Source organism: Elephantulus edwardii, unplaced genomic scaffold (genome assembly GCF_000299155.1).
Source record: "Elephantulus edwardii isolate Elephantulus edwardi_28Jun2011 unplaced genomic scaffold, EleEdw1.0 scaffold00015, whole genome shotgun sequence".
In the NCBI taxonomy this organism is placed as follows: domain Eukaryota; kingdom Metazoa; phylum Chordata; class Mammalia; order Macroscelidea; family Macroscelididae; genus Elephantulus; species Elephantulus edwardii.
Window position 1 is genome coordinate 1,348,621 of NW_006399765.1, and position 12,653 is coordinate 1,361,273.

General features: G+C 49.4%; 1 protein-coding gene across 1 annotated transcript in view; it reads right to left on the minus strand.

Annotated features, from left to right (window-relative positions):
- Positions 1-2,066: 2,066 nt before the first annotated feature.
- TGM3 (transglutaminase 3) overlaps positions 2,067-12,653 on the minus strand; it is a 50,086-nt gene continuing 39,499 nt past the window's right edge. Inside the window, exons 10-13 of the mRNA XM_006881670.1 lie at positions 12,249-12,557; positions 9,176-9,333; positions 2,800-2,933; positions 2,067-2,214 (exon numbers count right to left, since the gene is read on the minus strand). Coding sequence (XP_006881732.1) covers positions 2,067-2,214; positions 2,800-2,933; positions 9,176-9,333; positions 12,249-12,557 — 749 coding nt within the window. The remainder of the gene's footprint in view (positions 2,215-2,799; positions 2,934-9,175; positions 9,334-12,248; positions 12,558-12,653) is intronic.

The window sequence follows — 12,653 nt, forward strand, 5'->3', positions numbered from 1 at the left end:
TTGCCAGGCGCTGTCAAGTTGACTCACAGTGACCCTTTGAACGGGTCCAAACCTTTGACCCTTTGAACAGATCCAAACCTTGCCCTGCCCTGCGCCGTCCTCACAATCTCCTCCACACTCGGTCCATGTTCAGTCCTTGTGTCAATCCACTTCGCTGAGCATCTGTCTTTCTTTCTCAGACCCTCTACTTTTCCAAGCATCATGTCTTTCTCAAAGGAATGGTCCTTTCAATCTTATCTAAATAGTAGTGGTTTTCAGGTGCCTTGAGCCCTTTACGACTCACAGTGACTCTATTGATAACAGATCAGAACCTGGTCCTCTCCTGCACCGTCCACACCATCTCTGATACCCTTGAGCCCACTCCTACAGTCACTGTCTGAATCCATCTTTTAGGGGTCTTCCTCTCCTCTTCTGACCCCCCCACCTTTCCCAGCATGATGTTGTTTTCCAAGGACTGGCCTCTCCTGACAGCATGCTCCAAGTATGTGAGATGAAGTTTCACCATCCTTGTTTCTAAAGGAGCACCCTGGCGGCAGGTCCTCCAGGACAGGCCAGTTTGTCCTTCTGGCAGTCCATGGGATGTGGACTCCTTCTCTAACCCCTCTAACACCACAACTCAAAGGCTTCGGTTCTTCTTCTGCCATCCTTCTTTGATCAGATAAACAGTACTGTCAAATGGGATTAGTGATTTTGATGACAGGAAATCTACAGGGTGATGTTAAGGGACCAAGAATGAGGATCCAGCAGAATGTGTGTGTGAAGCGGAGGCTGGGTCAGTAGGACAGAGATGGGGGTGGGGTGGGGCAGGCTGGTGCACAGACCCTCCTGAGCTGCTAGAGGGAGAAGCAGCACAAAGATGGGGGAGCCCCAGAGGGAGAGGCTGGGTCACCACCACTCCACCACCCTGCTTGGTCCAGAAAGGGGTCACTTGGCTCTGTGAGGTAGGACCCCATTGTGCTAGGGGCTGATGTTTCAATGCAAAATAGAAAAAATGGAGTGCTATTGAGTTGACCTTGCCCCATGGTGACCCCATATGTGTCAGAGAAGACCTGGGCTCCATAGGGAGTTGTTGTTGTTGTTGTTGTTGACGTGTGCCGTCAAGTCGCCTGTGACTCAGCAGCTCTGAAGCCTGTCCTGTCCTGAGCCAGTCTCACTGCCTCTGACACATCTACACTTATTACCCAAGTCACTGTATCAATCCATCTCATCTGGGGTCTTCCTCTCCTGCACTGTCCCTCCACCCTTCTGAGCATGAAGTCGTTCTCTCAGGATTGGTCCCTCCTGATCACGTGCACAAAGCATGTGAGACACAGTTTATTTTTCAGAAGAAGAGCAAGCCTTTCCTCTAGGTGGATTCAAACCTGCAATCTTTGTGTTACCACTCAAGCACGTCAACCATCTGTGCTACCAAGGACAGCTTATGAGAGAGTTTTCCTAAATTAAATTGCAGCTTATCTGCTTGCTTTTGCATTTGGAGCCGTTCAGGGCAGCCCATCCCTTTGAACACTGGAACTTGGGGTCCACGCCTCCCACATCCCTCCTTCCCTCAGCACATGACCGAGTCTCTCTTCCACCACCTCGAGTGAAACAAGAATCAGGGAGCTGTGTGTGTGTGTGATCTCTTACTCTTTAATGTTTATTTAAATGTAGGGATGTGAATGCTGTGGCAATGCCTCCCGTCCACAGTGGCCAGAAGGAGGAGCAAGGATGTCCCAGCTGCAGGCCAGGGGTCGGCCAGCAGCCTGGAATGTCTTCTCCTATGTCCACTTGTAGACCGTCCTCGCCTGCAGCATTGAAGGGCGATGGGGAGGAGTCAGGCTTGAGCCCCACGGAGCAGGCAGCCTTGGGAGAGGTGACCAGGAACGTGCAAAGTCATATGCCAACTGGTCCCTCTCACAGGACGTGTGGGAGGAGGCTGGTGTGGGCTGGACACGGGAGTTCTGCTTCCAGGCAGTCTCGAGGGATGGAGTGGGCTTCCCAGGCTGGACTGCGTGGACGGGGAGCTCACTCCGCGGGCTCGCCCCCTGCTCCGTGTTACCCAAGTTTGTACAGAGGCCGCTGGCCCTTCACTCAGTCACGTCGATAGACAGCATGGCCTTGATCGCTGGGAACTTGTTGCAGGAGAAGTCGGCGAGCAGCTGCTTGGTGCCGCTCCGGGTGGGCAGGATCTCAAAACGGACCCGGGAGCGCTCCTTGGGACGCAGGGTTGGCACGCTGAGGGGAAACGGTGCAAGTCAGTGTTTGCTGATTCTCAGATGTAAGATTAGAAATAACGGCAAACTATTGAACATCAGCTACTGAAAATTCTCTAGGTCACAGTGGTCACAGCTCTGCAGCCCAGTTCAGGGAAGATGCAGGGCTGACAGCATGCCATTCTGTCTGGGGTTGTCACGAGCTGACTCAAAAACAACAACAACGACAACGACAATGCCAAAACAGACCTTGGGCCATACAGGCCTTTCATGGCCTTGAGTCCTGATCTGGTGAAGACCAGCCAAGGTCATTGCTCTTCCTCCCTTCATCTACCTCCCCAGGGTCCCTCCAGTCCTCTGACAGCAGTAGTAGTGGGTCCCATCATGTCCCCAGTATGCAAAGTACTGAGGACCAGGTCTTAGGTCTGGTGGCTTGGGGTTCCATGAGTGAATCTTTGAAGAACCCCCACCCAGGCAAATGTGGGTGCTGAAGAGCACCAGTTCTGAGGTCCACGGCCCCAGAAGGGTGCTAACCCAAGACTAGATGTGACTCATTGGCCAGGTCTGTCCCCTCCTGCCCCCTCCAGGGACTCAGGCCTGGACTCACTCGATCTTGAGGTTGCCCCGTAGCAGGCCGCTTCCCTCCACCATTAGCACACAGTTCTTCACAGGCTCATCCAGGGGGTTGGAGAAGAGCATTTGGACATTCACGGGCTTCTTCACCCGCGCTTGGTCCAGCACCTGTGGAGAGGGGGCTGTGGGTCAGGACGCTGGCCCCCTGCTCGGCCAGCCACCCAGCCGGAGCAGAAGAGAGTCCCTGTTTCCAAGGACAGCCTGGCCCTGCAGCAGGGCACCAAGCAGTGGGGTGTATCTTGTACCAAATTGACTGTTACTTTCTTAGAGTCTCCAACCTGTTGGTCCTGCTTCTTCCTGGAGCCTCGGACCTCTTTCCCTGTGAGGCCCTACAGGTGTTGAAGGCGAGTGGCCACAAGCCCTTGGACACACAGGGAGGCTGGCTCAGCAGCCTTGGTGCCTCTGCTCTTTTGTACAGAACATGGGGGGGTTGGTCCACTCTCTCCTCACACTGGTCTACTAGTGTCCTTCTCAACCGGAGCCTTGAGGTAACCAGTGTGGTCTGAACAGAGTCCCATAGTACACTGCTTTTCATCAAGGAAGGCAGAGCCTGAGCTTGGGGATAGAACACATCCTGGGCTACTTCACTCTGAAAGAATGAAGCTTTTGTGTTTCTGCCAAAGACACCTATGACTCTGGGCCTTAACTTGCTCATCTGATAAATGGGGATCATCCTAGTAGCTGGACTAGCAAGGACTCAGGCGAGAGAGGATTTTAAAACCAGAAATGGAAATTGCGGGGCTGATGTAGTTTTTTGAACGTCACTGGAGGTTGCTACTTTGCGTTCACTTGGTTTTTATCTTTATTGTCACTGATTGTCACAGCAGCCATGTCACGGTGACACTGCAGGGTGGCCTGAATGGGTAACTTGGCCAAATTCATGTTCTAGTAAGTGACCAAGCCCCGCTGACTCCAGAGTCTCTTTACCAGACCCCGCAATGCCTACCGGTTATTTGTGGCTAATTACAGCATTCTGGTGACAACGATCTATGCTGTAATTGCTAACTGGAACTCACTAAAGTGTGTGACATAATCTTAAAGGTGAAGTATAATTTTATTGGGCTACAACAAAGCTACATAAGCTGTGTCATTCCCCCTCCCCTTGAGATTTCTCAGGATGTTGGTTTGCTTTTCTTTTCTTAAGCAGATGTTTATCACTCTGTCCTGTTGGCTCTGCTTTGTATATGCAGCCAAGGGAGCTGAGGGCTGCCTGAAAATTGTGTCTGAGAGACACTGGCTCGTGGATATCACCTTGCAGAGCAACATGCAGATTTTTTTGGTCTGATTCTACGTGCTCCTAAAAGCAGAGGGTCAGTGAAAGAGAGTAAGACCCTCAATAAGACAGATTGAGACAAAAACTACCATGGGGGACTTGAACATGACAGAGATCTTGAGGCTGGCACAGGACAGGGCAAGGCTCAGATCTGTTGATCACAGGGTTGCTGTGAATCATAATCAACTTGACAACATCTAGTAACAACCATGTCCGGTGTTCTCAGTGCTAATTGCTGGTTGGTGCTAATGAGGTTTCATAACTTTAGCAAAATTGTTCTCTTTTTATGTGGCTCACCTTTGGGGTTTAGGAATTTGTTCCCTGAGAGAGCTGGGCTTTGATTGGTCCATTCGAGGCGAGGGTGTTTTGCTTCTCTGAAGATTTAGAAAGGGGAGAATGAGTTTGGAGGAAACTCACACAAGACACCCGAATGAAGGAAGATTTGGCGCCTTTTGGAAAGACTAAATAAGAATGATCTTGAGGCTGCATCAAGATGAGAATGTGCTTGAGGGTCTACAATGTGTGGATTTTAATTTCCCTTTTAAAGATGTTATGGTAATCTTAAAGATAGACTTGATATGGAAGTTAAAATGATACAGAACAAAAAAGCTGAGCAAAGAGAGAGAAAGCTATGAGAAGTTCCAGGGTCCTGGATAAAGGTGGATAGTAAGCAACTGCTCACCCATCCAATATCATTTAAGGGGATCTCTGGTGGTGTACAGGGAGATGTATTGCTAATGCAAAGGCAGTGTTTCTTTGGCGGTTCGAATCCACCAGCAACTCCAAGGGATCAAGTTGGACAGTCTCCTCCCTTGTGACCTACAGACTCCCAAGCCCCTTGGAGGGCCAGCTTTGAGTTGGTTTTGACTTGGTGACAGTGAACTTGAGTATAGCTGGGACCTAGTGTGAGGGGTCAGGAAATCTGTCCTTGAGGATATGGCATTTGATATAAAAGATTAGGAAGAGAGGCTATCTAGGTGGAAATGGGAAGAGAAATTCAGACAGGGGGAACAGTATATGCAGAATCCAACGGAAACTTTCAGAAATACCAAAGTGACGTATGTGAAGTCAAGTGCAAGAGATGTGAGAACTATGACAGCCACAGAGAACCAGCGAAGGACTTTAAATAGCAAAGAACAGGACCAGATCTGAGTTTCAATTGTCGCTTGTAAAGATGTCTCCGCCTGCAACATGGAAGAATATGGCAAATTCTCTCCCTTTTCAAGCTGAGTTTAGAGGATGGGGAGGTCAGGTAATAGAAGAACGGCACTGGTGGGACCACAGGGTCAGGATCTGATTGCTGTTGTGTCTAAGTGAGTCCTGTATGCAATTCTCAAAGAAGAGATAATTTTTGCAAATTAGATTTGTTTAGTATTTCCTAAGGTAATTGCTTTGAAAATGCTCCACGTACGAGTCCTTGACTAGACATGAATGCTCCTAGTATTACACTGAATTCATCCCTCAAAACTTTCCTCAGATGTCCTTCCTCTGCTAGGTCTTTCCTGAAATGCAATCTCTCCAGTTCTCCTTTGCCTTATTTACTCTAGATCGTGAAGAGGGCTCTAAACACTACTGGAGAAGATTAAAGACTACAGCCTTCGAAAGAATTATAGCTCAACATGAAGGAAACAAAACACATCCCACTGGGCCAAGAAACAACTTCATGATAAAAAGAAGAAAGATTAAAACAACTATGAGATTTCACCTCATCCCAGTAAGAATAGCAAAATTCAACAGAGTAGAAAATAGCAAATGCTGGTGAGGTTGTGGAGAAACCGGAACGCTTATTGACTGTTGGTGGGAGTGTAAAATGGTACAACCTCTACGGAACGCAGTATGGCACTTTCTCAAAAAGTTGCAAATAGAAATACCATTTGACCCAGCAATTCTACTACTGGGAATACACCCTAAAGAAACCAGAACTGCCACCCAAAGAGATATATGCACAGCCATGTTTATTGCTGTTTGTTCACAATAGCAAAGACTTGGAAACAACCCAAGTGCTCATGAACTTGGATAGAGAAACAGTGGAATATCCACACAATGGAGTATTATGCAGCACTGAAAAACAAAGAACTCATGAAATATTCTAAAAAACGGGTGACACTGGAGGACATTATGCGGAGTGAAATATCTCAGTCACAAAAAGACAAGTACTGCATAATGCCACTGTTATAAAACGAGACTGACATGGAGGTTGGGAGGAAACTAAGAAAACAGGGGATAAATAATGTGTATGGCATTGAAACAAATGAACTGTAGAAAAGGAAAATATGATTAGGTATTATTGGCATGACAAGAGTCCAAAATAAGAGCTGCATAGTAAAGTGGTCCAGGGGAGTAGAGGGAGCCTGTATAACAGTGTGTAACTATTTTCCCAAAGAAAAAAGGGAACTGAGGGAGTGGCATGGAGGAATATGTGCAACAATGAATGAATGAATAAATGGAAATCACTATAAACTTTCATTAAAATCTCAATAAAAAATAAAAAAGAGGAAAGATTTAAGTTATCAAGGATTTCATTGTATTTGGATCCACAATCAAATGACATACCCTATTGGGCAAATCTGCTGTAAAGGAATTCTTGGAAGTGTTAAAAGTAAAGATGTCACTTTGAGGGCTGAGGTGCACCTGATCCAAGATATGGGCTTTCCATTCACCTTATGTGCATATGGAAACACGGGCAATGAATAAAGAAGACTGAAGAATTGATGCCTTTGAGTAGGGATGTTGGTGAAGAGCCTGAAATGTATCCTGCACTATCAGAAAAATGAACACATTTGTCTTGAGAGAAGAGCATCAAAGATATTCTTTAGAAGTGATGATGACAAAATTTGTCTCATATCTACTGGACATGTTATCAGAATGGGCCAGTCTCTGGAGAGGGCATTATTATGCTTGGTAAAATTGAGGGTCTACAACAAAGACGAAGACCTTCTAAGAGATGGATAGACATAGTGACAGACAGCGACAATGAAGTCAAGCATGGCAACAATTGTGAAGATGGTGCAGGAATTGTCAGGGCTTTGCTGTGTTGTATATAGGGTCACTGTGCATTAGAACTGACTGGACAGCACATAATGATGCATTACCAAACTCCTATTCATCCTACAAAACCTTCCTCAAATGTCCCTCCTCAAGCAAGATCTTTCCTGGATTGCTCTCACTACCATATTTTAGCAGAGAAAGGATGTCTCCCAGCAAATATTTTGGTTTTCTAAAGTATTTTTCTTCAGTGAATTTCTGAGTGTAGCTTGTAAAAAAGCAGCTCTTAAAAAAAATAAAAAGCAAACCAGAAGCCAGGTTACTACCACCTCTAAGTGGATGTTGTAATCCCCTCTGAGACTCTCATAATAATCCTGAACCTAATTGTCCTCCTCTTCAAAAGCTCCATTGGCTGTCTGTCCAGTCCTCTGTCAGCACATCACAGTCTATCAGTTTAATTACCCTGCAGGGAAGGTTTATCATCCTGTGACAGAACTAGAACATCTGAGACTCAGAGACGCAGGGACTCACTTTGTGTTCCCACTGGGACGGGGGAAGGCCAGGATGGAAGACTGGTCTGCTTGGCTACCTGGCCTCAAGTCTGAACTGCTGTCACCCTTTGCTTCTTTCCAAACAGTGGTCCAGTCACTGCCTCCCTTGTTCTTACTTGTTGTTAGGTGCCATCGGGTTGACGCCAATTCATAGTAATGCTATGGACAACAGATCTGCGCCTTGCCCTATCCTGTGCCATCTTCATGGTTTCTGATATGCTCGAGCTTGTGGCTACATTCACTGTGTCTTAAGCACAGCTCAAACCTGTCAGGGAGGTGCAGAGGCCCCACCAAGTGCTTGCTACCGGGGAGATCTGGGAGTCCTCCCCCAAGGAACTGTCTGGGCTGAGTCTCCTTGGTTCCCATGGCCTCTGACTAAAGTCAGGGAGCTCTGCAGTGAGGGTGCAGCTTCAGGAAGGGTGGGGCTGGGGTAGCCACAATGATCTGTCTCCTTTGAGGATTGGGCCTTGGGGTGCTGGTGCATGAAAGGGAGATCTTGGTCACAGTCTAGACAGCTGGGCAGATGACAGACACAGCTGACATGGAGGTGTCCACTGTGGGAATCCATGAGCAAGACTCTGTCCTCTTGGCCATCATCTGCCTGTCACCTGTCCCTCGGGGACTCCTCAGTTGTGCTGTCTCACTCAGGCACTCCCTACATCTCTGTGGGGCCTATAGGCAGAGCAAGTCCTTCAAAAGCAGAATAAGAGGGGGTCCTTACTCCCCCAGGGCAGTGACACATTCTGAGGAGGCTTTTGCTGGGTTGTGACATTTGGCAGGAAGACTAGGCTAGGCGTCCAGCCTGACGTGTGGGCTCGCTCAGGCAGTAACCGGTTCATCCCTCTGTCCTGGGGCCTCTGTTTACTCATGTGAGAAAGGACAGGGCAGGGGAGCGTGGGACGGGGCTTCCAAGAGTTAGGGTCAGCCACTCTGGGGTCCAGAGGGTGAAGAGGTGCTTGCAAATAGCATCTCTTCCTGGCCTATGACATATGTGTGTCAGAGGGACTGGGCAGGGGCCCAGGAGAGGACATGTCAGCTCCTGGGGGCAGGACCCACAGCTGTGTCTCTCTGTGACTTCAGAGTGGGCACAGGGCCTGATAAAGCAGGTGCTTAACCCTCAAGACCATCAGTGAGATGGATTGATACAGTGACTGGAGTAATGAGGGTAAATGTGTCAGAAACAGTAAAGTCGGCACAGGATAGAGCAGGTTTCAGGGCTGTTGTACATAGGGTCACTATGAGTCACAAGCGACTTAATGGAACGTAACAACAACAACAACAACAACAACAGCCCTCAGGACAGGGGAATGTGCTGTAGAGGGTCCAGGCAGTTTCTCTGGTGGGTCTACTAGAAGCTGCCAGCTCATCTAGGGAGATAAGTCAAGGCTGAGGGTACTGACCAGGACGGATGCCCTTGACTTGTCTGGGTGGCAGAGGCTGGACCAGAACGGCCTCTGCCAGTGTGAGGGTGTCTTATGAGGTGACTGGCACAGCTCACAGGTGAACCTCTCCACCACCCCTGCCCCACAGCTGGGCCTCACCTCCAGGGTCAGGGCGGGGTTGTCCAGGATGACATCCCGCCCCACCACCACCTCTCCCTCATCGGAGACCTTGCACACGGCCGTGATGCGGATCATGTTGTCGGCTTTCAGGTACTTCTCGTACTGAGCGTAAGAGATCTTCACAGGGTACTGCGTTTCTGGAGGGAGACACAAGGGAGCAGTGTGAGAGGGGCTGGCCCAGTCCTGAAACCTGCAAAGGCTGATGGGAGCTCAGTAAGGGGAACTGGCCAGGAGGACCTGCAAGGCTGGGCTGGGCCGGCCTGTCTGTGGGCCAGGCTCGGTGGGAGCAGAGCAGACCTCTGCCCTGCGCAGCCTCCAGGCGGCATCAGGGTTGACCAGGCCTTTGTTCCAATGGGCAGATTCCCCAAAAGGTGGGTTTGCAGAGACAGGAGGTCCCACCACTTCTTCCCCCACCTACGATATGTCAGAGGCCAAGTTTCCCTCTGAGGGACAAGGGAAGAATACAGACACTGACTTTATTTGTAACAGCGATCGTATTAATAAAAGCAGCAGCAGTGACTGGACAGGACGCCAGGATCTTTCCAGGTTATCGAATAAGTTGATTCTATTGCAACAGCATCCAAATTGCCTCCCCACCTTGCATTTCTCCTTTCCCAAAAGGGTCTATGCTCCCCCACTCTGCTTCAGAACATGAATTTTTTTTTTCCTTCTTTTTTTCTTCTGAAATCACATCAGCTCAAAAGCTCCCTCAGTTCCTTGCTGCCTTTGGAATAAGATTCAGAACCTCTGCACCGTGCCCTGCAGCCCCTGAGCCCAGATCACCTCACCCTTAGGAGAAGCCTCCGCCCTTCTCAGCATTTCATAGGTGAAGCAGGCATGTTGTCAGCACCACGTGATAACTCTCCTGACTCCCACGGACAGAGACGCCTGACCTGACCTCTCTCGGTTTACCTGGTCCATTCCCAAGCTCCAAGGTCCTTCCTCTGACATCATAGGCCCTGGGGCCTCCTCCTTCTCAGATGGCAGAGGTGTTAAAACCCACGTTAATAACATGTTGCAGGTTAGCTGGTTTCTCTCAATCATGTTACTGCCTCCTCTCCCTCATGCTGTCCTGCATTTGCTGGGGCTCCCGAGGTGTCATATACACTTTTAGTCACACTGTCTGCGGAGTTCTGGTGGCCCAGTCCATAGGGAGTTATGTGGCTACCCCAATAGTGGGGTGCCTCTCTGGTGGTTCCCCCCAGTTGATCTGTGGGAGAAAGATGGACAATCTCCTCATGAGTGTAAATGAGACAAAGCTATTATTAGGAGAAGCTATTCCTCAGAAAGGGACATCATGCTTGGAAAGGTGGAGGGTCAGTGAACGAAAGGAAAATCCTTAGCAAGATGGATTGATACAGTGACTGCAGCAATGGGCCCAAGTGTGTCAAAGGTAATAAGGATGGGACAGAAGAGGACAGGGTTCAGATCTTTTGTTCACAGGGTCATACGAGTCATATGGTCCTTAATGGCACCTAACACAGTAAAAATTCCTCCTGTACAATGTACAGCGTCTTGAAAACTCACTGGAGTGTGAGCTGTGATTGGTTCTGACTTTACAGCCCTGAAAGAGAGTGGGTGGGTGGAAGGGGGAGCTGCCATTTGCTTCTCCCATTCAGGAGAATTTGTCAGGCTGCCCAAAATGTGGACAGCGGGCTCTGGTGCGCTGGCCCCACCCTCTCAGGAAGTGAATCAAAGGCTCCAGAAGAGGAAGGGACTGAGGTGGGATCACAGCTCGGAGACCCTCAAACTGCTTCACCTGCTCCTGCCCAAGTGTGTTTTCTTAACCACTGCCCCGCCAGCAATTATTCCTGGCCTATGAAACGGCTCCTCTGTGGGGCTTCAGAGGTAAATAACAGCCAGGCAGGCCCTTCTGGCGGTGAGAAGATTTCTGCTGGAATCCTGCCAGCAGACAGATTGCAGGGGGAATGCACCTCTCCTCTGACAGGTGGAACTTGCCTCTTTTTCTTTGCAGACAGAATCCTTTAAGATGGGCTGGCTAATTAATCAGTTTTTATTAGTTCCATATGCAAAACAAATAATCACCCCGCCCTTATTAAGCTGCTGTGCAAGTGTCCAAACTTCCTAACAGCTTGAAGGATTTGGCCAGTGTGGGCACACCTGCATGCTAAGCCTTCTAGAGCTTTCTCTGCTCCACTTCACTTCCCAGGGACAAGAAGTCACTCTTCCTCTCAAATGCTCAGACTCCTGAGAAAGCTCAGATCCCTGAGAAAGCTCATCCCTCTTGTCAGAAGCCTAGGCAGCTTTGGGGAGGGGGGTAGAAATAGGGCACAGGTTCAGGAGCTGTGGGATGTTGCACCCCTTCCAGGGTCGGGCCTGAATAGAGGATGGTTGTGGGGAGATGAGGTGGCAGGTGGTGGGAAGTTCTTTGAGGTGAATGACAGCAAAGCCACATTGAAAGGAAAGGGACAGCATTGGCATCAGGACAGCAGAGCCCAAGGCCTCACCATTGCTATCTGTGACTAGTGACATTGACCTTAAGCAACTAACTCTCTTGCTAACCTTCAGTTTCTGCCTCTGTCAAATGTGAGTGGCACAGTTTCACATCAGCTGCTAACCTAACCTAATGACTGTGGGTTCGAACCCACCCAGCAGCTCCTCCGAGGAAAGACCTGGTGAATGGCTTCCATAAAGAAGTTATCTGTGGAGGAGTTCTACCCTGTGACCCACGGGGCTGCCTGCAATAGGAACTGACTTGATGGCAACAGGTAAGATGGGGTAATGGGCCTTTGTCAGGAGGTCAAATGAGGCAGCCGCACAGGAAGAGCATTGCAAGCCGGGAAGTGGCATACACTTGTTCGGTTACTGGTCGCCAATGCCTCGCCCCTTCCAGGGTGTAGAAGGAGTCTGGTTGGCACCACCCTGAGTTTTGATCTGTGGGTGACAGCACCTCCCAAATCATCAAGCCCAAGGCTTAACCCAAGCTGACTGCTGACTTGCCTGGAGCCCAGTGCAAGTGCTCCAGCCCAAGGAAACATCAAGTATTCTTGTTGGGGTGCACAGGGCCCCCACTAACTACAGCATGAATTACCTTCTTCAGGGTCCAGGGCTATGGTGCTAGAGTCCTTCCACACCTCATGCACCAGCGTGCCGTTGTAGACGATGGTCCAGGCCGTCATGTGCACAGTCACTGTCTTCATGTCACTTGTCAGGTTTTTCAGCAGCAGGGACAGGTTGACTTCCTGGCCCACTGCCAGGATGCCATTGACCTTGAACTTCCCAGAGATGCTGGGTGCCCGGTCCTCTCCCTCGGAGCTCTCTGCTGAGGTTGGGTTGAACAAGCGGTTGGGTTTGAGTTTCCCCAAAGCCTTTTCGAACACTTGTCTTTCCTGGGCGGAACCTGAGTGGCGGGAAGAGAGAGGACCATTTCAGGACAATGTGGTGACACCTGGACAGAGGGCTTAGTGCCACCCAGAAAGCAACTGGGATTAGCAGT